General features: G+C 42.9%; 1 protein-coding gene across 1 annotated transcript in view; it reads left to right on the top strand.

Moving 5' to 3' along the window:
- Positions 1 to 2,999: 2,999 nt before the first annotated feature.
- LOC118922600 (solute carrier family 23 member 1-like) overlaps positions 3,000 to 25,666 on the top strand; it is a 47,221-nt gene continuing 24,554 nt past the window's right edge. Inside the window, 5 exon segments of the mRNA XM_036905544.2 lie at positions 3,000 to 3,240; positions 3,551 to 3,660; positions 3,768 to 3,909; positions 7,776 to 7,898; positions 22,194 to 22,351. Coding sequence (XP_036761439.2) covers positions 3,868 to 3,909; positions 7,776 to 7,898; positions 22,194 to 22,351 — 323 coding nt within the window. The 5' untranslated portion in view covers positions 3,000 to 3,240; positions 3,551 to 3,660; positions 3,768 to 3,867.

Below are 25,666 nucleotides of genomic sequence, written 5' to 3'. Positions count from 1 at the left end.
ATGGTGTAACTGGAATTATACACTGAAGAATTTTTAAATTGAGTATTTTGGGTTTCTTTTTTAAGCATACTGTTTGGACTGGTATGCTAGAGCAGCAATCAGAGAACTTTTCCCGTAAAGGGCCAGGCAGTCAAGTGTATTCGGTTTTGTGGGCCTGGCATGATTCAGCTCTACCGCTGTAACTCACAAGCAGCTATAGGAAAGGTGTAAACAAACGGGTGCGGAGGTGCGCTGGTAACGCTATGCAAACATGCAGCGGGCCAGATTCGGCCTATGAGTCAGAGTTTGCCAATCGCTGTCTTAGCAACTGAGATTCAGGTAAGCTTGAATATGGGAATTATTTAAACCTTGCAGTCCTAAATCAAGAGCTCACCTTAAATTGAGACAGCTTTCCCCAGCTGTTCATATCAGAATAAGAAGTAAATAATTTTGCAAATCCAAACCTAAAATTCTACAATTCTGGTTTCTGGTGAAACAAGGCAGGGCTTGAGAAAGATACAGAAAGCTGATGTTGGTCTCTTGACCTCTCAGATCAAGAGTATATGACATTAGGTATTCATTTGAATGAAGCCTCTGACAGACAAGTGGCCTTTAAATTGTTTCCCCAATATTCTCTTGGATTGCTTTTGCTGTATTTTAAACAATTAATTCTGTTGTGTAGAAGTATGTTGAGGTCATTAGCATTAGGATCAATGTTTCAGTTATTTTTAATGCTCTTTTTCTTTCTTTTTTATGTTAGAACAACTCAGCAAAATAAATTTCAGGTGATTGTTGGACAACATTGTTTCACATATACATCAAAAATGCCAAAAAAAAAACAAACTGGCAACTTCATTGACAAAAAAAGGGGAAAAAAAGAAACCTTTTATTGTTGGCCTTCTTAACCATCTCACACAAACCAACTACTTACAGTACAGCTAAGTACATACACAGGAAAAGTTACTGGAATGTTTGGAATAAGATTTTTTGTTGTTGTTTCACCTTTTTTATGAATGTATTCTCCCATACTGTAGGATGCCTTTTTGTTCTGCTGATGGTGTCCTTTGCTGTACAGAAGCTTTCAGCTTGATAGAGTCCCACTTGTTCATTTTTGCTTTTGTTTCCCTTGCCTAAGCAGATGTTTTCAGGAAAAAGTTGCTCATGTTTATATTCAAGAGATTTTTGCCTATGTTTTCTTCTAAGAGTTTTATGGTTTCATGACTTACATTAAGGGCTTTTATCCATTTCGAGTTTGCTTTTGTGTATGGAGTTAGACAGTGATCCAGTTTTATTCTCCTACATGTAGCTGTCCAGTTTTGCCAACACCAGCTGTTGAAGAGAATGTCATTTCCCCATTGTATATCCATGGCTCCTTTATCATATATTAATTGGCCATATGTGTGTGGGTTTATATCTGGGCTCTCTCTTGTGTTCCACTGGTCTGTGGGTCTGTTCTTGTGCCAGTACCAACTTGTCCTGGTTACTGTGGCTTTGTAGTAGAGCTTGAAGTCAAGGAGCATTATCCTCCCAGCTTTGTTCTTTCTCAGGATTGTTTTGGCTATTCGGGATCTTTTGTGATTCCATACCACTTTGAGAACTACTTGTTCTGGTTCATTGAAAACTGCTGTAGGTATTTTGATAGGGATTGCATTGAATCTGTAAATTGCTTTGGGCAGGATGGCTGTTTTGACAATATTAATTCTTCTGAGACTTCATATTCTTAGAGCAAATTCCTCCCATTGCTTGAGCTAATTACTAGAACTAGATTTTTGTAACTCACAACACCAGGGTTATAAATAATCACATGCAGATGTGCTGGGCATGTATTGCAAACCACAAGCTGGTGTGTTCATAGGATGGCAAGATGATTCCAGCTGGGGAGGGCGGGTGAGGCCCCCACTGGGGTAGCTCAGGCTGTGGGAGAGTTGTGGGGTACCACAGAAGCTTTAGGGTAAGAGATGGCAGAAGCCAGGCCGGACCAATGATGATGGATGCACCACAGTGAAGCTGGAAGTGGGACACCGCAGACAGCGGCAGTGACCACAGGCCACAGAATGACTGTAGAAAGGACTAGTACAGGGAGCCGTGTGAGACAGGGTGAGGACTTGCTGAAGAATGAGGAACGTTCTGAAACACACTGTACATGCAGCCAAACAAAGTGGGTAATGGGAGACCATCTTTCTGCTCTACTTCAGTTGTGTAGCTAACCCTGCACCATTTTACCTCACGCTACAGGGGAGTTTAGTTGTATGCATGCCTCAGCCATCAGTGAGATGCAAAGTCAGGAAAGGCAGGACCTTCAGTGTGGGGAGGGTGGGATCTTTGAGAAGTCCCCTCGTCCGTATTACCTCAAAAGGTGACAGGGAAACGAGATGCCCAGTGTGAGCCCAACTCTGCCCCTCGCTCCTCCCTCTGACCCATACCAGCCAGGACTTCCAGTAGCAATGAAACTTGTGCTGTGAAACCCACGTGAATGTTCCTTTGTCCTCACCTCATAACTTGCCCAGCCCAGCTAGCTGCACAATCAGTGCATTCAGGGGAACCCAACAGACACAAGTGTCCATGCCCTCCTGATGCCAACCAGCCTCACTCTCACTTCTGAGATGAACTTGGGGCCTCTGGGCACCGTTTCTGGAGGACCCACAATGCCTGCTCTCTGGGCCATCTCCCCTGGAGCCTCATCCTTCCTTGCCCTTTGCATCTTCAGGCCCAGAAGGTTTGCATGTCTCCACGTGGCATCTCCTTGCCCCCTCAAGCTGGGGAACAAGACTGGGTTTGAATCTCAGCTCCTGTGTGTGTGTGAACCCTGGGTAGAGAGCCTCATCCATCAACACGTGAATTTCTTAATTGGTAAAATAAGGATGTGAATGATAGTTTGTTTTAATAAGATAACAAAAAAGTATAGCACGGTGTACATAGTTAAGAACACACTGACAGTCGGCTGCGTAACGGACTTTGGCTCTCTTCTAACCTTGGCCTTTCTGTCCCAGCCTCAATCAGGTCTGCTCACTCCCTCGTGAAACATCCCACTGCTGTGTTCTTCAGAACTTCCTCTTGGACCATCTCCCATGACAGCTATGTGCATCCTGCCATGTATTTCTCAAAACTCATGTCCCAGTGCCACCTATTCCAGAACATGCCATCATCATGAGTAGCTGGTACTTTGCTTGCTCTGGACTTCATGGAATATATCAAGAGCTTTTGAGGTGGGCCTTATGCAAAATAAGGAACTATGACTTCCTGGATTGCTCTCTCAAACAGGTGGGTTATTAGATGTTTCTGGGTCTGAGGGAGACAAGCACCCAAGGTCTGGAAGCGTTTTTTTCTTAGATCCTCACCCGAGGCCTTTACTCCACCAATGAGCCATAGTAGCTGCTCCCAGGTCAAGGGTAATACCTTTTCTCTCATGAATGACCATTCATGCATCTCAGGGGCTGAATGGGCTATTTCTGCAATGCTTTCCATTCTGGGTCAACCAGCCACTAAGAAATTCTAAGCCTTAGAAAACTGAAAAGCCTGTGTGCTCAGCCTCACTCACCTCATCCCCTGATCCCTTGATCTTGGTTTCCAGGAAGCGCTCTCAAGCCACACCCCAGTGGGCCAAACCCTGATTTGTTTCCTGAATGCCAAGAGGGATTATTAACTTCTCCTCAAACACTCCCTGCACCTTGGTTGCCTGCAGTGAGTGGCAAGGGCTGGGGAGGGGTCCGCTGCAGGCCAGCAGGCGGGGCTTGGGGGCAGCCCTCTCCCCAGAGCCAGCCCAGGCTCCCTGTCTTGCTGTCTTTCAGTATCTTGGCAGACGCTGAGGAGTCAATCTTCCTCTGCTGGAGCAGCTTCACCTCTTTTTCATCCTGAGAGGAGGCTGAAAGGAGAAGACTCCCAGTCGCCATGACCTCTGCCGTCACCAGCCGTGAGCACCCGGACCCCTCGGTGAGTGTCGGTAGAGGGAGAGGGGGCAGTGAGGGCGGGCCAGCGCAGAGCCCAGCACCCTGATTCATTACGGGAGCCGGGAACAGTGGCTCCCACTGTAGGCAGGAGTTTAGTTTATTAGACAGGGGTCCTGCCCCACTGGCCTCCCAATCTCCAGAGGCACCCAGACGCTTCCCTGAGTGCTAAACTCTGAATAAATTATAAAGGGAATGAAGAAGAGTTGGAAACTCCTTTCTGTTTTGCCTTCACTCATGGTTAGTTTCTGCTAAATCTGGATGTCTGTTTTCCAGGTTTCCCAGCATTATGACTTCTTTGATCAAAAGCCCTTTTTGAAGTAGAGCAAAGTGGGAGAGAGGGAGGTGACAGGGGACTAACAGTATGTCCTGCCCTGTATTACAGAGCAGCCAGTATGTCCAGGCACTTCATGTGCTTCATTTCCTTCCTTCCAAGCCATGAAGCAGGCACTTCTCTTCCCATTTTACACACGAGGTACCTGAGGCCAAGGGGCGTGAGGTCACAGGAACCTGTCCGGAAGCCCTCCAGCTGGGCCTTGAGCCCTCCACCTCTCTGACCTGTTTTGGTCACCTCAGAGGAGCAGGTGCACTGAGAGGGACTGTCCGTTCCTGACAATGTCCACTGCCATGGGTGGGAGGCGCTGTTCGGCACCAGGCCGGGGCTGCAGCCCTGATGGGGCCCAGCCAAGGTGTCTGTGGGACTGGGCTCGGCTCTCAGCGCTGTGCTCTGGAGCCAGGCTGCCAGACTCCGCCCACTTTCCTAGAAAATTGTGGGAGACACCTGTGAGAACAGTCCTGTCTTCTCAGAATTCTTTCTGCCACTGTCTCATGGAAGCAAAATAAGAAAACAAAAAAACCTTGGGAAATAAATGAAAGACTCCCTTTTCTGAAGGCTGTGATGCATCCACATTTCTGGCTTGCCTGAGGCCAGCTGGGGAGTGGAGGGGTCTGGGCATGTACCCACCTCCTCTTCAGTGGCCTGTCTTCTCTTCCTTTTCCTCCAAGGATCGGTATCAGATCAGGAAGTCACTTTTCTGAGGTGTTTTTGGTTTCCCCATGCATGTTGCTCTGTGGAAGCTGTTAGGGTTATAAAACACAAGGAAGACACCTTCCTGACCCTGAAAGCTTATGGCCTAGTTAGGGGAGAGTGGGGTGCCTCCCAACTATTTCTGATACAAGGAAGAAAATGATAAGTTACATAACAGAAGAGACAAAGTGTGCTGGGAGTTCAAGGGAGAAAATTGCAAGGGGGTGCTCAGCAGAGGTGATGGAGTGGGAGGTGCCAAGCTCTTCAGAGCGGGTGTGGGTAGGGGAAGCAGGGGGTCGATGGGGAGCACAGGGTGAGCAAAGGCACAGGGGCAGGATAACTGAGGCCATATTTGGAGAAATCTGGACAATCCCAGTGGCCAAAGCCAGGTGAATGGGGGTGTCAGGAAATGAGCCTAGAGGGTCAGGTTGGGGGGACAGAAGGCTGTGCATGGTACAGATGGAGCTGAGGGCAAGGGATTAGTCCTCCCCTCAGGAGCTCCCCCTTCACATCGCCTTTCTCCTCGCACCAGTCCCCTCCCTGCTTGGCTTGCCTGCTGCAGAGAGCTGGAGGGCTGTCCCTGTGTGCACGGGGACACACCTGTGGGCCACTGCCCTCAATACCTGAAGAGAAGGGTTCCATTCCATGTTTACAATGGGACCTTGGACGAGCCATGGGCCCTCACTGAGCCTAAGTCTCCTCATCTATACATTGGGGTGATCAGAAGGTAAAAAGGCAATGAGAGGATGCACTGGATCTCCTTGCAAGCTGCAAAGCACTATGAAGTGCCCAGGCTCATCAGAATGCCTCGTTTGATCAAGTCTTACAGTGAATTTCAGCTCATGCACTGCACTGATAGACCCCTGCACCCAGACAAGCCTGTGGACTCTCTTCTGTTACCAGTGCTCACTGGCAGGGGGCATTTCCTTAAGAATTCATTCCTCCATGAAAGGGCCCACAGGCTTTCTTCTGCTGCTGTATGAGTCACCCACAAACTTCTCTGGGCAGGGGATTCTCCTGGGATAAAAGCCTTCCCCATATTTGGATGTGCCCTGGGATGGGGCATTTTCCACCTCCATCAGAGAAGGCCTGCTCTAAAATATCTTTGGAATGTCACTTGTCTCCATGTATGTCTTTAATATTGATTTGAATCATTTGAATCTGACCCATAGGAAATTTTGCACACTGCGTACCTGCCTGTTTTTTGCCCCGTCTCTTTCCATAGGAGATATGAGGCAGTTCACAAAAAAAGACATTTTGATCAGGCTATGTGCCTTCTACCACCCCCGGCTGGTGGGCTTCACAGAAGTCACATACTCTTCTTGGAAGGGAAGAACCAGCCGTTCTTAAGGAAGACAAGTTATCCCCGGCTCTAAGTTATGAAAAAATTATTTTCATGTGGGGCATTATGCAAGGTCAGTTTGCCAGACCTCTGTTTCAAAACAGGTGCAGAAATGGTTTCCAGAACCTTCAGGTGGTCTAAGGTGGTATCAAGACAGAACTTAGAATATTCAGAGGTCATCAGGCTGGGAACAGTCTTTGTCTCTGGCTCCTGTCCTAATAGGAAAAAAGATGAGAAGGTCCGGAACCCCCAGTCCCCCCAGTCAGTGTTTCCCTCCCCGTCACCTTCCTGAGAACTCCGGGGGGCCCTGGGAGAGGGGCCCAGGTGAGCTGCTTGCCGGAGCACGCAGCTGCAGCCCTGTGAGCTCATGTGGGATTGCACAACAGGATGCCACACGCACTGTGCCCGCTGGGTCCGAGAGTGTCCTCACATCTGTCCCAGATTCGCAGGGGGAGACAGGCCGGAGAGATGGAGTGGTGTGCCTCTGCCGGCCGAGCGGGGAATGAACGACCACACCTGCCTCCTTCCGAGAGCACGCTCTCCTCTCGGCGCCCACCCGGAATCAGTCCGTCAGTCAGCCTCTCCGTCTCCCGCCCCTCGCAGCCTGGTCTCCCTCTGTACCCCCACTGACTCCTCCAGGCATTTCCCAAAGCCCAGGGTCCCCTCAGTAGCCTCCAGCCTATCTGGGGCTCGGCCGGAGCTTCGTTAGGCACAGATGGCTTCTTTCATGTGTCACCCAAGTAGCGGGCACCATCACTACACCCTCCCTTTCAGAAGTCTAAACAGGATAAGCATGATGTTTCAGAGAGTTAGTTAGTTGTTAGTTAGTTAATAAATAAGCAGAAGCAAAACTCACATTTACGTTTTAGGACCTAAGTGTTAGAACGTTAACGAGCACATGCTGTTTAGAACCCCAGGAACAAAGTGACTCAGAGCCGGGTTGCCCTGGACCCACCCCAAGCAAGCCTGACCCGGGGCCTGCAGCCCCACCACCGTGCCGCTCTCTCCACAGCCAGGATGGGCGCGTTTGGGGAGGGAATTAGGCTCTGTGTTTGCCGGGGCTCTAACCCCACGGAGGAGGAGGATGGGCCTCTTTCTCCACAAGGGAGATGGCACAGTCTACGCCCGCCATGGCAGGTGTTAGGGCTGCACCTACTTAGGGCTCCCTGATGGGATCCCCGTTTACCCGACTGTCTGAGAGGGACACCTGCCCCTGTTCTGGCCCACCTCTCCTCCCCCACAGAGCTGCGTTTCTGCCAGGGCTTCAACAAGGCACCCACTCCCCTCGCATGGCCCCAGCCTTCACCTGCAGGTCCTGCTGCAGATAGAAAATCACTCATCTTTTGAGTCTGGACCTAGAAGTCCCAAGCTGGCCAGTGCTGGTCCCCAAGGTCTCTGGAAGGCCAGCCCTCTGTGTGGTTGAAATCAGGAAGTCCATTGATTCCTCTTAAAATGCCCAGATGTGTCCTTCTCTTGTTCCCAGCAGAGGGGTGATGGCGATGGCCGGAAGGAGGGTGGGCAGCCCAGGACTCCCGGCAGCAGCCACCTGGCCTATGGCATCCTGGACATCCCACCGTGGTATCTCTGCATCTTCTTGGGGATCCAGGTAACATCATCCAGCAAGCGTTGGGTCCAAAGAGACTGTGCCTCAAAAGCCAGGTCAACACACACCAGCTCAAATTAGTCAAGATCCCCGACTTCCGTTGCCCATGTTCTTGTCTTCCATGTAGACAAGGAGGACCCTGGGGGGTCCTTGTCTTTCTTTCCCTCCAGGAGTTTGGGGTGGGGGCAGTGGGCCAGGGGAGCTAATAGGTCACATCAAGGACACTGACTAGGTTATTATTTTTTTCAAGATACCAATTTTCATTTATTTGATTGGCAACAACTAAAATGCTTGGTAACCAGTGCTTGGGGAATTTTGAGAAACAGGCAATCTGAAATACTTTTTTTGAAATGTTACCCTACTTGCTGCAGCCTTTGTGGATGACAATTTGGTAATTCCTATTAGCATGTAAAACACATACACCCTTTAATCAGTGCCGGTGCATAAGAATTTCTCTGTGGATATGCCTGCAAGACTTGTTAAGGGTAAGCACAAAGATGTTCTTGTAACACTGTTGATAATAGTAAAATCAAACCATGCCACAAACTAACAAAACCCTAGAAACAACCAAAGTATCCACCCTAGGGAACTGGTTAAATAAACTGTGGCCCATCCTTACAAACAAGTTTTTCATGCAGCTGTTAAAAAGAGAAAGATGTGTTTATTTTGCAGTTAGGGAATATTCTCCAAGATATAGCAAGTGAAAAAGCTGTGCATGGGGTGATCTTTTTTTGTGTGTTAAAAACAGAGATACAAGATAGAAAGAAGTATATGTCGTAATTTTGTGTTGTGAAGGATTCACAACACACTGATAAACATATTTGGTCTTGGGAAGAACTAGGAAAGAGAGAGTGGCTTTCAACTTGCATTTCTGTTCTGCAATTTTTTTGTAGCATGAATTTTCTAACCTCATAGATGTGTTTCTTTTAATTTTGTAAAGAGGGTATCTTTTAATTTTATAAAGATGTTCAATGTGGGGTGTCAGGGATGGGATGTACTTTCTGTTTGCTTACTGTTGCTTTTCTATACAATGAGAAAGGCAAGTGTCATCCTATTTTAAAAGTATTATCAGCCAATAAAATGGATAATGTAGATCTATATTCACTGACTCAGAAAACTTTAAGGATATATTTTTTAATTTAAGAAAGCCCATTGCAATATCATGTTCATAGGTCAATCCCATTTATACAAATTGTGTGTTTGCATCTGGGGGTATTGACCACAGATGTTCAGAAAGATGTTATCAAGGTGAGATGTGGCCGCACATTCTGCTTTGTAACCAACCATTCTGAATTATGTTAATTTTCTCAAAATGAGGATGTATTATCTCTTTACAGAGGGGATAAAACAAAAGTTTTACAAACACTTTGACATGTATTTGATAGGTCAGCAAATTAGAAGCTGGGATAGAAATGGGGAAAGGATGAGAAAATGGTCTAAATAAGGTATGCACATTGAGAGGCTGTATATCAGGAAAACCTAAGGTGACCTGAAACTGGGAGATGACATGTAACCAGGATCCAGAAGTGGAGATGGAGTGTTCCCTGGGGCAAGGGAGGTATCTGAGTCTGCTAGCTTTAGCATAAACAAAAGCAGGTTTGCAGCACTGACCTTGCCGTTTAATGAAAAAAGTAAACAACCTTTTAAAGGTGTATATCCACAAAAAAATCCCCACGAATTAGGCAGGATGGCATAGCTTAGAACATTTTTACTGCAAGTGATGTCTTCAAATCTCCATACTACTGCAGACATGTTCTTTGGATCAAGTTGAAAATATATGTCATTTTGATAAGTACAGATGCATACAGGTAGAAATACAGAAAAGCACTAGAGGAAGAAACACAGAAGAACTGAAGATGAGGAATTGGGGTCCGGATAGAGGAAGTGGTTAAAGGGCCCTAAACCTTAACTGCTGCATTTCTATATGCTAACAATGGACTGTCTGAAAAATGAATAAAGAAATCAACCCCACTGAAAATAGCATAGAAAAACAATAAAGTACCAAGAAATAAATTTAGCTAAGGAGGTGAAAGATCTATACACTGAAGACTATAAGAAACATTGATGGAAAGAAACTGAAGAAGACATGAGTAAATGGAATGATATCCCATGTCCCAATGAACTTTTTTATTTTGTTTTTTAATTTTGTAATTGAAATATAAGTGACATATCATATTATACTAGCTTCAGGTATACAACATAATGACTTGACATATGTGATTATTGCAAAATGATCACCACAATAAGTCTGGTTAATATCTATCGCCATACTGAGCTATCAATTTTTCTTTCCTGTTATAAGAACTTTTAAGATATACTCTCTAAACACCTTTCAAATATACCATAGAGTATTATTACCTATAGTCACTACATCCCCAGGGCTTATTTATATTATAACTGGAAGTTTACACATTTTGATCACCTTAATCCACTCCCCCCCACCTCTGGCAACCACCAATCTGTTTTCCGTATCTATGGGTTTTTTGTTTTGTTTTTCTTAGATTCCACATGTAAGGAAGATCATATGGTATTTGTCTTTGTCTGACTTATTTCACTTAACATAATGTCCTCAAGGTCCATCCATGTTGTCTTAAATGGCAGAATTTCTTTCTTTTTTATAGCTGAACAGTATTCCATTGTACATATATACATTTTCTTCATCCATTCATCCACTGATGGATTCTTAGGTTGTCTCTGCATCAGGGCTGTTGTAAACAATGCTGCAATGAACATGGAGTGCAGAGATCTCTTTCATACTGTGTTTTCCTTTCCTTCAGATACATACCCACAGGTGGATTCCTAGATCATGCTCTAGTTCTATTTTTAATTTTTCGAGGAACCTCCACAGTAGTGGCACCAATTTACACTTCCACCAACATTACAAACAGGTTTCCTTTTCTCTGCAACCTCACCAACACTTCTTGTCTCTTGTCTTTTTCATGATAGTCATTCTAACAGGTGTTGAGGTGATATCTTGTGGTGGTTTTGATTTGTATTTACCTGATGAACTGTAATGTTGAGCATCTTTTCATATGTCTATTGGCCATTTGTATATAGATCTTCTTTGGAAAAATGTCTATTCAAGTCTTTAGTCCATTTTAAAATCAGATTGTTTTATGCTATTAAGCAGTATGGGTTTCCTTATAAATTTTGGATATTAATCCCTTATCAGAGAGATGGTTTGCAAATATCTTCCCCCTTTCCATACATTGCCTTTTAATTTTTCAGATTGTTTCTTTTTAATTTGATGTAGTCCCACTTGTTTATTTTTGCTCTAATTGCTTGTGCTTTTGGTGTAATATCTAATAACCTTTGCCAAGACCAATGTTAAGGGGATTTTCCCCTATGTTTTCTTCTAGTAATTTTACAGTTTCAGACCTTACATTTAAGTCTTTAATCCATTTTGAGTTAATTTTTTGAGTGGTGCAAGATAGGAGTCCAATTTCATTTTTCTCTATATGGTTATCAAGTTTTCCTAGCACCGTTTATTGAAAAGACTATCCTCTCCCATTGTGAATAGTAGGTTTTTTGGCTTCCTTGTCAAATAGCAGTTGACTATATATGCACGGGTTTATTTGTGGGCTCTTGATTTTCCATTTGTCTATGTGTTTAGTTTATGCTAGTACCATACTGTTTTGATACATAGTCTAGCTTTGTAACAAAGTTTGAAGTAAAGAACTATGATGCTTCCAGCTTTGTTCTTCTTTCTTAGGTTTGCTTTGGCTATTTGGGGCCTTTTGCTGTTGCATACAGACAGTAGCATTGTATTTTCTATTTTTGTGAAAAATGTCACTGGCTGGAATTTTTATAAGAATTCCAATAAATCTATAGATTGTTTTGGATGGTATGAACATCTTAACAATATTAGTTCCTTCTATCCATGAACATGGGATATCTTTCTATTTATTTGTGTCTTCAATTTCTTTCATCAATGTCTTATAGTCTTCAGTGTACAGATCTTTCACTTCCTTAGTTAAATTTATTCCTTGACATTTTATTGTATTTTGATGGTATTGTAAATGGGATTGATTTCTTTATTTCTTTTTCAGGTAGTTCATTGTTAGTGCATAGAAAAAACAACTTTTTTGTAATTTGATTTTATATCCTGCCACTTTAATGAATTTATTTTTTGGTTCTAATAGTTTTTTTGGTGAAACATTTAGGGTTTTCTATGAAGAAGATTGTATCATCTACAAACAGAGACAGTGTTTCTTCTTCTTTTCTGAATTAGATGCCTTTTATTTCTTTTTCTTGCCTGATTGCTCTGGCTAGGACCTCCAGACTACTATGATGAATAGGAATAGTGAGAATGGGCTCCCTTGTCTTGTTCCTGATATTAGTGGGAAAACTTACAACCCTTCAGCATTGATATGATGTTTGCAGTGGTTTTGTCATATATGGCCTTTATTATGATGACATATGTTCCTTCTAATCCCAGTCTGTTGAGAGTTTTAATCATGGAAGGATGTTGAATTTTATCAAATGCTTTATCTGCACCAATTGAGGTGGTCATATAATTTTTATCTTTCATTTAATTGATGTGGCATATCACATGTATTGATTTGCAAATGTTGAACTATCTTTGTATCCCAGGGATAAATTCCACTTGATCATGATGTATGATCCTTTTAATGTACTGTTAAATTCAGTTTGCTAATATTTTTTTGAGAATTTTTACATCTATATTCAGCATGAATATTGGCCTGTAGTTTTCTTTTCTTATGTCCTTATCTGGTATCAGGATTATGCTGGCCTCATTAAATGAGTTTGGGAATGTCCCCTTCTTTTCAGTGTTTTTGAAGTTTGAGAAGGATTGGTGTTATGTCTTCTTTAAATGTGTAGTAGAATTCATCAGTGGAGCCATCTGGTCCTGCATTTTCTTTATCAGGAGGTTTTTTATTTCAAATTCAATCTCCTTACTCATTATTTCTGTTGAGTTTTCCTATTTATTCATGATTTATTCTTGGTAGGTTGTATGTTTCTAAGAATTTATCAATTTCTTTTAGGTATCCCACTTTGTGTGTAATTATTCATACCAGTCTGTTATGATCCTTTGTATTTCAATGGTATTAGAAATACCATATTTCATTTCTGATTTTATTTGAGTCTGCTTTTTTTTCTTTTTTTTTTTGTAGATAATTATTTTTTATTGAAGGGTAGTTGACGCACAGTATTACATTACATTAGTTTCAGGTGTACAACACAGTGATAAAACATTTATATACATGACAATTCTAGGTTCCAGCTATCACCCTACCAAGCTGTTACAATAACTTGACTATATTCCTTATGCTATACATTACATCCCGGTTACTTATTTATTTTACCATTGGAAGTCTGTCCTTTTTTTTTTTTTTTTGTGAGGGCATCTCTCATACTTATTGATCAAATGGTTGTTAATGACAATAAAATTCTGTATAGGGGAGTCAATGCTCAATGCACAATCATTAATCCACCCCAAGCCTAATTTTCGTCAGTCTCCAATCTTCTGAGGCATAACAAACAAGTTCTTACATGGAGAACAAATTCTTACACAATGAATAAGTTACATAGTGAACAGTACAAGGGCAGTCATCACAGAAACTTTCGGTTTTGCTCATGCATTATGAACTATAAACAGTTCAAATATGAATACTCATTTGGTTTTTATACTTGATTTATATGTGGATACCACATTTCTCTCTTTATTATTATTATTTTTAATAAAGTGCTGAAGTGGTAGGTAGATACAAGATAAAGATAGAAAACATAGTTTAGTGTTGTAAGAGAGCAAATGTAGATGATCAGGTGTGTGCCTGTAGACTATGTGTTAATCCAAGCTAGACAAGGGCAATAAAACATCCATGTATGCAGAAGATTTTTCTCAGAATGGGGGGGTGAGGTTCTAAGCCTCACCTTTTTCGATCCCCAGTTTCTCACCTGATGACACCCCTGCGACTGTGCCTGTCTTAGGTTGTTCCTCCCTTGAGGAATCTTACCCGTCTCTGGCTAACCAGTCATCTTCCGGGGCCATACAGGGAAATGTAAAGTTGGTAAGTGAGAGAGAAGCCTTATTGTTTGAAATGGTTAGCTTTTTATTTCCTTGCATATTTATGCCCTGTAGCTTCTATGCCCAGCATTTGTCTTGAGGTATCTTTACCACTTGGAAGAATTATGATACTCGGTAAATTCGATATGAGGCACGAATTCTATTTAAGGGTTGTAATTAGGAAGGAAGAAGAAAAGCTATAGAAGTAGCAGGCGGAAGAAAACATGGGGAGATTGATTATTTCTTTGACATATCTTCTTGTAGAGTAACTTCAGCATGTATAGGTTTTAAGCTACTACTTAAATTGCGCACACACATTAACATAATAGGAGTATAGTTACATAACCAAAGCATATCTGTAATTACCAGCCATCTCCAGTGAAACCAAGAAAACCAGTTAGGCACCTTAGACATTTGTGAAAACTTATCTATGATATGGTGGATATTGTCCATCTGAACTTGAACAGTCTGAGAGAAATCAGACAAATTAAAACAACCCATTCCGGGGGAATGTTCACATCCCTTATGTTCTTTTAACAGTAAATAGTCTGTAGTTGTAAGATTTTGGAGTGCTACAATTTGCACTTCTCCTAATTCTTGGTTGAGTTCCAACAGTATAGATCCAGTCAAATTTGTTGTTTTACTGTATGCACAGGCCAGCTTAGATATCTCCTTCATTCCCATGGAAAGTCCAGGAGCTGGTGGAATGAGTGCATCTACAGCTGTAGCAGTGCGTGGATCTTTGTTGGGGTTTTTTGATGATCATCTTCTGGCATGAGTCTTCCAGAGAGTGCTGATGTTGGAAGTTCTTTTTCATATCATATCTTAGTTCATTTTCGGGGTAGCCCAATTAGGCTTTGATCCTCTGTATAAACACAAACAGACCCTTTGCCTACACTTTTATATGCCTTTTATACCCTTGTGTAGAACTCACTGGACGTTACCACACAGGAACTGCCCTTTTTTTTTTGTTTGTTTGTTTTTGGTATCACTAATCTACACTTACATGACGAATATTATGTTTACTAGGCTCTCCCCTATACCAGGTCTCCCCTATAAACCCCTTTAAAGTCACTGTCCATCAGCATAGCAAAATGTTGTAGAATCACTACTTGCCTTCTCTGTGTTGTACAGCCCTCCCTTTTCTCCTACCCCCCCATGCATACTAATCTTAATACCCCCTACTTCTCCCCCCCTTATCCCTCCCTACCCACCGATCCTCCCCAGTCCCTTTCCCTTTGGTACCTGTCAGTCCATTCTTGAGTTCTGTGATTCTGCTGCTGTTTTGTTCCTTCAGTTTTTCCTTTGTTCTTATATTCCACAGATAAGTGAAAACAGTTGCTATTTCTCTTTCTCCGCTTGGCTTGTTTCACTGAGCATAATACCCTCCAGCTCCATCCATGTTGCTGCAAATGGTTGGATTTGCCCTTTTCTTATGGCTGAGTAGTATTCCATTGTGTATATGTACCACATCTTCTTTATCCATTCATCTATCGATGGACATTTAGGTTGCTTCCAATTCTTGGCTATTGTAAATAGTGCTGCGATAAACATAAGGGTGCACTGATCTTTCTCATACTTGATTGCTGCATTCTTAGGGTAAATTCCTAGGAGTGCAATTCCTGGGTCAAATGGTAAGTCTGTTTTGAGCATTTTGATGTACCTCCATACTGCTTTCCACAATGGTTGAACTAACTTACATTCCCACCAGCAGTGTAGGAGGGTTCCCCTTTCTCCACAGCCTCACCAACATTTGTTGTTGTTTGTCTTTTGGATGGAAGCCATCCTTACTGATGTGAGGTGATACCTCATTGTAGTTTTAATTTGCATTTCTCTGATAATTAGCGATGTGGAGCATCTTTTCATGTGTCTGTTGGCCATCTGTATTTCTTTTTTGGAGAACTGTCTGTTCAGTTCCTCTGCCCATTTTTTAATTGGGTTATTTGTTTTTGTTTGTTGAGGCGTGTGAGCTCTTTATATATTCTGGATGTCAAGCCTTTATCGGATGTGTCATTTTCAAATATATTCTCCCATACTGTAGGGATCCTTCTTGTTCTATTGATGGTGTCTTTTGCTGTACAGAAGCTTTTCAGCTTAATATAGTCCCACTTACTCATTTTTGCTGTTGTTTTCCTTGCCTGGGGAGATATGTTCAGGAAGAGGTCACTCATGCTTATGTCTAAGAGGTTTTTGCCTATGTTTTCTTCCAAGAGTTTAATGGTTTCATGGCTTACATTCAGGTCTTTGATCCATTTTGAGTTTACTTTTGTATATGGGGTTAGACAATGGTCCAGTTTCATTCTCCTACATGTAGCTGTCCAGTTTTGCCAGCACCACCTGTTGAAGAGACTGTCATTTTGCCATTGTATGTCCATGGCTCCTTTATCAAATATTAATTGACCATATATGTCTGGGTTAATGTCTGGATTCTCTAGTTTGTTCCATTGGTCTGTGGCTCTGCTCTTGTGCCAGTACCAAATTGTCTTGATTACTATGGCTTTATAGTAGAGCTTGAAGTTGGGGAGTGAGATCCCCCCTACTTTATTCTTCTTTCTCAGGATTGCTTTGGCTATTCGGGGTCTTTGGTGCTTCCATGTGAATTTTTGAATTATTTGTTCCAGTTCATTGAAGAATGTTGCTGGTAGTTTCATAGGGATTGCATCAAATCTGTATATTGCTTTGGGCAGGATGGCCATTTTGACGATATTAATTCTTCCTAGCCACAAGCATGGGATGAGTTTCCATCTGTTAGTGTCCCCTTTAATTTCTCTTAAGAGTGACTTGTAGTTTTCAGAGTATAAGTCTTTCTCTTCCTTGGTTAGGTTTATTCCTAGGTATTTTATTTTTTTTTGATGCAATTGTGAATGGAGTTGTTTTCCTGATTTCTCTTTCTGCTGGTTCATTGTTAGTGTATAGGAAAGCCACAGATTTCTGTGTGTTGATTTTGTATCCTGCAACTTTGCTGTATTCCGATATCAGTTCTAGTAGTTTTGGGGTGGAGTCTTTAGGGTTTTTTATGTACAGTATCATGTCATCTGCAAATAGTGACAGTTTAACTTCTTCTTTACCAATCTGGATTCCTTGTATTTCTTTGTTTTGTCTGATTGCCGTGGCTAGGACCTCCAGTACTATGTTAAATAACAGTGGAGAGAGTGGGCATCCCTGTCTAGTTCCCGATCTCAGAGGAAATGCTTTCAGCTTCTCGCTGTTCAAAATAATGTTGGCTGTGGGTTTATCATAGATGGCCTTTATTACGTTGAGGTACTTGCCCTCTATTCCCATTTTGCTGAGAGTTTTTATCATGAATGGATGTTGAACTTTGTCAAATGCTTTTTCAGCATCTATGGAGATGATCATGTGGTTTCTGTCTTTCTTTTTGTTGATGTGGTGGATGATGTTGATGGACTTTCGAATGTTGTACCATCCTTGCATCCCTGGGATGAATCCCACTTGGTCATGGTGTACGATGGTTTTGATGTATTTTTGAATTCGGTTTGCTAATATTTTGTTGAGTATTTTTGCATCTACGTTCATCAGGGATATTGGTCTGTAGTTTTCTTTTTTGGTGGGGTCTTTGCCTGGTTTTGGTATTAGGGTGATGTTAGCTTCATAGAATGAGTTTGGGAGTATCCCCTCCTCCTCTATTTTTTGGAAAACTCTAAGGAGAATGGGTATTATGTCTTCCCTGTATGTCTGATAAAATTCCGAGGTAAATTCGTCTGGCCCGGGGGTTTTGTTCTTTGGTAGTTTTTTGATTACCGCTTCAATTTCGTTGCTGGTAATTGGTCTGTTTAGATTTTCTGTTTCTTCCTGGGTCAATCTTGGAAGGTTATATTTTTCTAGGAAGTTGTCCATTTCTCCTAGGTTTCCCAGCTTGTTAGCATATAGGTTTTCATAGTGTTCTCCAATAATTCTTTGCATTTCCGTGGGGTCCGTTGTGATTTTTCCTTTCTCGTTTCTGATACTGTTGATTTGTGTTGACTCTCTTTTCTTCTTAATAAGTCTGGCTAGAGGCTTATCTATTTTGTTTATTTTCTCGAAGAACCAGCTCTTGGTTTCATAGATTTTTGCTATTGTTTTATTCTTCTCAATTTTATTTATTTCTTCTCTGATCTTTATTATGTCCCTCCTTCTGCTGACCTTAGGCCTCATCTGTTCTTCTTTTTCCAATTTCGATAATTGTGACATTAGACCATTCATTTGGGATTGCTCTTCCTTTTTTAAATATGCTTGGATTGCTATATACTTTCCTCTTAAGACTGCTTTTGCTGTGTCCCACAGAAGTTGGGGCTTAGTGTTGTTGTTGTCATTTGTTTCCATATATTGCTGGATCTCCAGTTTGATTTGGTCATTGATCCATTGATTATTTAGGAGCGTGTTGTTAAGCCTCCATGTGTTTGTGAGCCTCTTTGCTTTCTTTGTACAGTTTATTTCTAGTTTTATGCCTTTGTGGTCTGAAAAGTTGGTTGGTACGATTTCAATCTTTTGGAATTTTCTGAGGCTCTTTTTGTGGCCTAGTATGTGGTCTATTCTGGAGAATGTTCCATGTGCACTTGAGAAGAATGTATATCCTGTTGCTTTTGGATGTAGAGTTCTATAGATGTCTATTAGGTCCATCTGCTCTACTGTGTTGTTCAGTGCTTCCGTGTCCTTACTTATTTTCTGCCCGGTGGATCTATCCTTTGGGGTGAGTGGTGTGGTGAAGTCTCCTTGAATGAATGCATTGCAGTCTATATCCCCCTTTAGTTCTGTTAGTATTTGTTTCACATATGCTGGTGCTCCTGTGTTGGGTGCATATATATTTAGAATGGTTATATCCTCTTGTTGGACTGAGCCCTTTATCATTATGTAGTGTCCTTCTTTATCTCTTGTTACTTTCTTTGTTTTGAAGTCTATTTTGTCTGATATTCGTACTGCAACCCCTGCTTTCTTCTCGCTGTTGTTTGCTTGAAGTATGTTTTTCCATCCCTTGACTTTTAGTCTGTACATGTCTTTGGGTTTGAGGTGAGTTTCTTGTAAGCAGCATATAGATGGGTCTTGCTTTTTTATCCATTCTATTACTCTGTGTCTTTTGATTGGTGCATTCAGCCCATTAACATTTAGGGTGACTATTGAAAGATATGTACTTATTGCCATTGCAGGCTTTAAATTCGTGGTTACCAAAGGTTCAAGGTCAGCCTCTTTAGTATCTTACTGCCTAACTTAGCTCGCTTATTGAGCTGTTATATACACTGCCTGGAGATTCTTTTCTTCTCTCCCTTCTTGTTCCTCCTCCTCGATTCTTCATATGTTGGGTGTTTTGTGCTGTGCTCTTTCTAGGAGTGCTCCCATCTAGAGCAGTCCCTGTAAGATGTTCTGTAGAGGTGGTTTGTGGAAAGCAAATTCCCTCAGCTTTTGTTTGTCTGGGAATTGTTTAATCCCACCGTCATATTTGAATGATAGTCGTGCTGGATACAGTATCCTTGGTTCAAGGCCCTTCTGTTTCATTGTATTAAATATATCATGCCATTCTCTTCTGGCCTATAGGGTTTCTGTCGAGAAATCTGATGTTAGCCTGATGGGTTTTCCTTTATAGGCGACCTTTTTCTCTCTAGCTGCCTTTAAAACTCTTTCCTTGTCCTTGATCTTTGCCATTTTAATTATTATGTGTCTTGGTGTTGTCCTCCTTGGATCCTTTCTGTTGGGGGTTCTGTGTATTTCCGTGGTCTGTTCGATTATTTCCTCCCCCAGTTTGGGGAAGTTTTCAGCAATTATTTCTTCTAAGATACTTTCCATCTCTTTTCCTCTCTCTTCTTCTTCTGGGACCCCTATAATGCGGATATTGTTCCTTTTGGATTGGTCACACAGTTCTCTTAATATTGTTTCATTCCTGGAGATCCTTTTGTCTCTCTCTATGTCAGCTTCTATGCGTTCCTGTTCTCTGATTTCAATTCCATCAATGGCCTCTTGCATCCTATCCATTCTGCTTATAAACCCCTTCCAGAGTTTTTTCATTTCTGTGATCTCCTTTCTGGCATCTGTGATCTCCTTCCGGACTTCATCCCATTTCTCTTGCGTATTTCTCTGCATCTCTGTCAGCATGTTTATGATTCTTATTTTGAATTCTTTGTCAGGAAGACTGGTTAGGTCTGTCTCCTTCTCTGGTGTTGTCTCTGTGATCTTTGTCTGCCTGTAGCTTTGCCTTTTCATGGTGATAGGAATAGTCTGCAGAGCTGGGACGAGTGACGGCTGGAAGAACTTCACTTCTTGCCAGTTTGTGGCCCTCCTCTCCTGGGAGAACAGCGGCCTCTAGTGGCTTGTGCTGCGCCGCTGCGTGCAGACAGGGCTTCTGCTTCCTGCCCGGCTGCTATGGAGTTAATCTCCGCTGTTGCTGTGGGCGTGGCCTGGCTCGGGCAGCTACTCCAAAATGGTGGAGTCGCGTTGGAGCAGGAGCTGCTGGGAGGCTATTTATCTCCGTAAGGGGCCTCCGTGCTCCCTGCAGCCCAGGGGTTAGGGTGCCCAGAGATCCCGGATTCCCTACCTCTGGATTAAGTGTCCCACCCTGCCCCTTTAAGACTTCCAAAAAGCACCCGCCAAAACAAAACAACGACCACCAAAAAAAAAAAAGAAAAAAAATTTTAAATTAAAAAAAAAAATTTTTTTTTATTAGAAAAAAAGGTGGCCACTCGTGTTTCTTTATTCTCCGGCGCCAGCCTCAGGCCTCTGCTCACCGGTCTTGCTGCCCTGTTTCCCTAGTATTGGGGTCCCTATCCCTTTAAGACTTCCAAAAAAAGCACTTGCCAAAACAAAACAGAAAAAAAAAAATGGGCGCTCGCTTTTCTGGTGTCCTCCTGCGCCAGGCCACCAGTGCCCGCTCACTGTTCTTGCTGCCTTGTTTCCCTAGTATTGGGGTCCCTATCCCTTTAAGACTTCCAAAAAGCGCTCGCCAAAACAAAGCAGCAAAAAGAAAAAAAAAAAATTGGTCGCGCGCTTTTCTTATGTCCTCCGGCGCCCGGCCTCCGGTGCCCGCGCACTGTTCTTGCTGCCCTGTTTCCCTAGCATCCAGGGCCCCCTGGGCACGTACTGTGTCTGCGCTCTGGCCCGGATGGTGGGGGCTGGGTGTTCGGCAGTCCTGTGCTCCGTCTCCCTCCTGCTCTGCCTATTCTTCTCCCGCCGGGAGCTGGGGGGAGGGGTGCTCGGCTCCCGCCGGGCCGGGGCTTGTATCTTACCCCCTTCGCGAGGCGCTGGGTTCTCTCAGGTGTGGATGTGGTCTGGATATTGTCCTGTGTCCTCTGGTCTTTATTCTAGGAAGGGTTGTCTTTGTTATATTTTCATAGATATATGTGGTTTTGGGAGGAGATTCCCGCTGCTCTACTCACGCCGCCATCTTCCCTCTGCTTTTTTTTCTTAGTTTAGCTAATGATTTGTCAACTTTGTTTAACTTTTCAAAAAACACCTCTTAGTATCCTTAATTTTTTCTATTGTTTTTCTGGCCTCTATTTCATTTATTTCTGCTCTGATCTTTGTTATTTCCTTCCCTCTGCTAATAACTAGGTTAGTTTGCTCTTCTTTTTCTATTTCCTTGAGGTGTAAAATTAGGTTGTTTGAAGATCTTTCTTCTTTCTAAATGTAGATATTTATCACTGTAAACTTCCTGCTTAGGACTGCTTTTGCTGCATTCTGTAAGTTTTAGTATGTTGTGTTTCCATTTTTGTTTGTCTCGAGATATTTTTTCATTTCTTCTTGACCCATTGGTTCTTCAGGTGTACGTTGCTTAAGTTCCACAAATTTGTGAATTTTAAAGTTTTCTTCCTGTTATTTGTTTCTATTTTCATACCATTATGGTTGGAAAAGATACTTGGTACGATTTCAACCTTAAATTTGCTAAGGCTGTTGTGTGACTTAATATATGATCTGTCCTGGAGAATGTGCTTAGGCCTTGCTGAGCATTGGTCTTTCCCTCACTCTGTACCCTGTTTTCATACTGAGCCTCTTGATTTCTTGTTCTTAAAGCCTCCTCCTTGGTTCTGGTTATGTCTTGGCTTCTTACTCAGGATGTAGGTCCCCAGTGCTAGGATTCTTCCCTTGAACTCCAAGCCTCTGGCTAGCTTCCTGCTTCTTGCTGCCAGGACTTCCTTGTTCCCACTGCTTGCCTATATCTCTGCCTGTCACTTATAGCCAGATCCTATGAGACCAGAGGCCAAGCTCTTTCTTCTGACAGTAGAAGTGGGAATGAGGGAGTATGCAGCCACAGCATCTACATGACTGTCTACTTTCTGCTCTACCCACAGCACTTCCTCACAGCCCTGGGGGGGATTGTGGCAGTGCCACTTATACTGGCCAAGGACCTGTGTCTGCAGCATGACCCTCTAACCCAGAGCTACCTCATCAGCACCATTTTCTTTGTTTCTGGTATCTGCACTCTACTGCAAGTGCTTTTTGGAGTCAGGTAGGTAAAACTCCTTCCCATGAGTTCTGACTTTTACCTGACAGGTGTAGCAAGATTTGCTTAGCTTATAGCCAGTGAGATGGTTAGGAAGCGGGTATGACATGATAGAGAGAGCACAGGACTGGGAATCAGAGCCTGGGTTCAAATCCTAGCTCCAACACTTACTGTCTATATTAGCTAAGATTCTTGATCAAAGAAACACAAATCCAGATTAACTTAGTTAAAAATTTGTTCTTTATTAACTTATAAGATCGAGCCAAGAGAAAGGCAGGGCACATCATGCATCAGGAACATGTTGAACCAGAGACTCAAATGCCTCTGGGGTTTTTGCTCCTTCTTTTGTCTCTACTAATATTTGCGAGACACAGGGCAAGAGCACAAATAGAGACCCATACACTCTCTGTCTAAATATTGGAAACCTATAACCAAGCTTAAACACTCTTAAATAAAATATGTTCTAATCATCCTTCCGGGAAGGCCAGCTTTGAATTGAGAATTCCCTAACATCTTGAAGTTCTGTTTTTAAACCTGGTGGCATGGGGAGGGCCAGTCCGAAGCTGGTGACCTTCCCACCTCAAGTTTTGCTCCTGGTCACAAATGGTCTCACATGTGTGAATGTGGATATCTCAAGCTGCATATCCAAGATCTATCTGCCATCACCCCTTATCATATTCCCCAAGAAGCTGACCCTTAGCCATCCTTCAGGTCTAGGGATGTGCATATCTGCATCATGGTCTGCCTTCAGCAGTACAGACCTGGGAAAGAAGTCTAAACAGGCTCTGCAAGAGGCTCAGGGCCATCTGAGTAGAGAATTCTTGGGACTCAAAGGGGAAGGGTGCACAGTCTAGAGGCGGATGTATCTGCTTGACTCTGCAGACACCTCCCAAGAGGAGGCCAGAGGGGAGTCCTCTAGAGCACTGGGCTAAGTGCCAGGGGCTCTCCTTTCCTAGTCTGAAGACAGGGCTATCTCTTCATTGCTCTGTCAGTGCCTGCGCTTCATTCTTGTGGACAGGCTTCCTGTACTGACTATCGCCAGGCTGCTGGCAGTCCTCACAATGATCTACCCAAAGCATGTGAGTACAGCTCGGCCACTCCCACATTTTGAAATTCCAGGGAAGAGCTCTGACTGGTACAGTGTAAGCCAAATGCCCAGCCCTGACCCACCAGGGCAACAAATACAGCAACTCCTATTCAGGAAGCTTCCCAATGAAGCAGGGAAGAGGAGCTCTGTTCTGCATACACAGGATAAGAGAGTCACTGAACCAGCTGTGTGGTGTAGGTCCTGTAAAATAAGGCCAGTGATAATGTGTCTTTGCTCCCTTACAGTATCAGTGAAGTGATCAATGTTATAACCAATGGAATCATCACTTTTTCTAAATCATCACATCCATCAGGTTTTTATGTAGCCTCAGTGAAATGAGCCCTATTGCTCTGGAGCTGTTTAGGCAAACTGTGAAGCCTGGAAAATGTATCTTTGGACCTCTTCATTTCCACAAATCCTCTCTTCACAGTCTCAACCACCACTCCCAGCCCCCCACCTTGATTCCCTAAACCCTGCACAGTAGCTTCTTGGGTTACCATCTGCTCAGGAGATTCCTCTCTATGGGTCTTCCAGAACTTTCCTGCTCAGCTCCCTCGCCTCCTATCCGTGAGTCCTGTGTGTTCCTCCTTTAACACTTATTTAGCATCTGGTCCAAGGACAGCACAGGATTTATTCAGCCTGATGTTTATAAGTTTATATAGCTTTTGATGTCCTCTTTAAGAAAAAGAACACAAAATTATGAATACAAAATTATTTACAAAACAGAACACTATTAAACTGAAAAAAAAATCACAAGTCACAAACTTGAAAAAGCAGAGAAACACTACAAATTCAAAATTACAGTATGATATTTTTCACTATTTAACTCTCTTATACTCCTCTAAAATACTTTTCCTCCTACATTATATGACTGTACTCTTTGTCTCTTCATTTTACAAAGAGAAGGGAAGATAATTCTGTCATCCTCCTACAGTGGCTTAGTCCAAACTTGTTTGTCACAGCTTCTGGTCAGGATGCATTATCATGTCTGCACACACAGACTGTAGTACTGCTATGGCTTTGTGCCATACAGGGCTGTCAAACACAGGAATTCTACATGATCCCTTTCAAAATCATGTACATAATTCCTTTCAAAAAAATTTCAAATTCATGCTACACTTGTAACTGTATATCCTGTAAATTTTATCCTGGCTCAGCTTCCCCTTAGCCAGATCCTAAAAGTGCTCCTGGCCTTTCAAATGCCATCTGATGCAAGGTTTAGCTTTAGGGAGGCAGCAGTGGAAAGAGATAGTAGTTGTAGCCAAATGTGGCTGAAATATTTTACTTCTGCAAAGTTCACAAAGACACATGGCTGCGAGCACATTGCAGAGGGCCCTCCCTGGACTTTAGAAGGAGCCAGGCAAGTGAGGGGCCCTTCACTGTAAATCTGCTTTTGACCTAATCAGTGCCAGGCCTGTGCTCAGCCCTGGGGCTGCTGAGGAAAATGGAAAGCATCCCCTACAATGCACTTCTGCCTGACCCATCTTAAGAGAAAATAACTCGAATCAGTTTTTTGAATCAAACCACCCAGGCATAGATGGATGCAAGGTTGACCAGCTGTTTCCAGAACAGCATCCAGAGAATATTCATTCTTAGCTTGGTCTTTTTTGCCTAAATCAAATCAAAGGCACTTTCCAAAGTGTTTCCTTTGCAAGTCATTTCTGGAGATATACCAAGACATACATGCTTCCTTTCTCTGTACAGAATGGGGAGAGCAGTGCCTACATCTTTGGACCATTCTCCATCTTCCTTCTTCTGTCACCATCTCTGTAGGCCAAGATTTCTTCCTATTCTCACCAAAGACTCAAAAGAAGTGTAGGGTGTGCTCTGGTCTCTCTCTCAGTCCCTAGAATCTAGGGTCCCCTCTCCCCAACTTCCAGGATTGGTTCTGGGAATATAAAATGTTGCAGGAGGATTAGAGAGCGTTATCTTTGCAGCAACCTGCCTGGATTCCCAGGAGCCCCCACCCCAGCTCCGGGTCCAGGGAGAATGACACACAAAGTTCTTCTGGGTCTGTGATCCCTGCAAAAACCTGAGATAGCATTAATTATAATTACAGAAAAGCCTGGAAACTGGAGGCCTGAATTCTAGTCCTGGCTTCTGTGCTATGGGAATCTAGACAAGTCATTTACCCTCTCTAAGGTTCAATTTTCTCAGCTGCAAAAGGAAGGAGTTTAATTATACAATATCTACAAGTCCTTTCCACATCTATACAGACACCTATATTGTGGACT

Source organism: Manis pentadactyla, chromosome 7 (genome assembly GCF_030020395.1).
Source record: "Manis pentadactyla isolate mManPen7 chromosome 7, mManPen7.hap1, whole genome shotgun sequence".
NCBI lineage: Eukaryota > Metazoa > Chordata > Mammalia > Pholidota > Manidae > Manis > Manis pentadactyla.
This window is presented reverse-complemented; position numbering and strand designations above follow the sequence as displayed.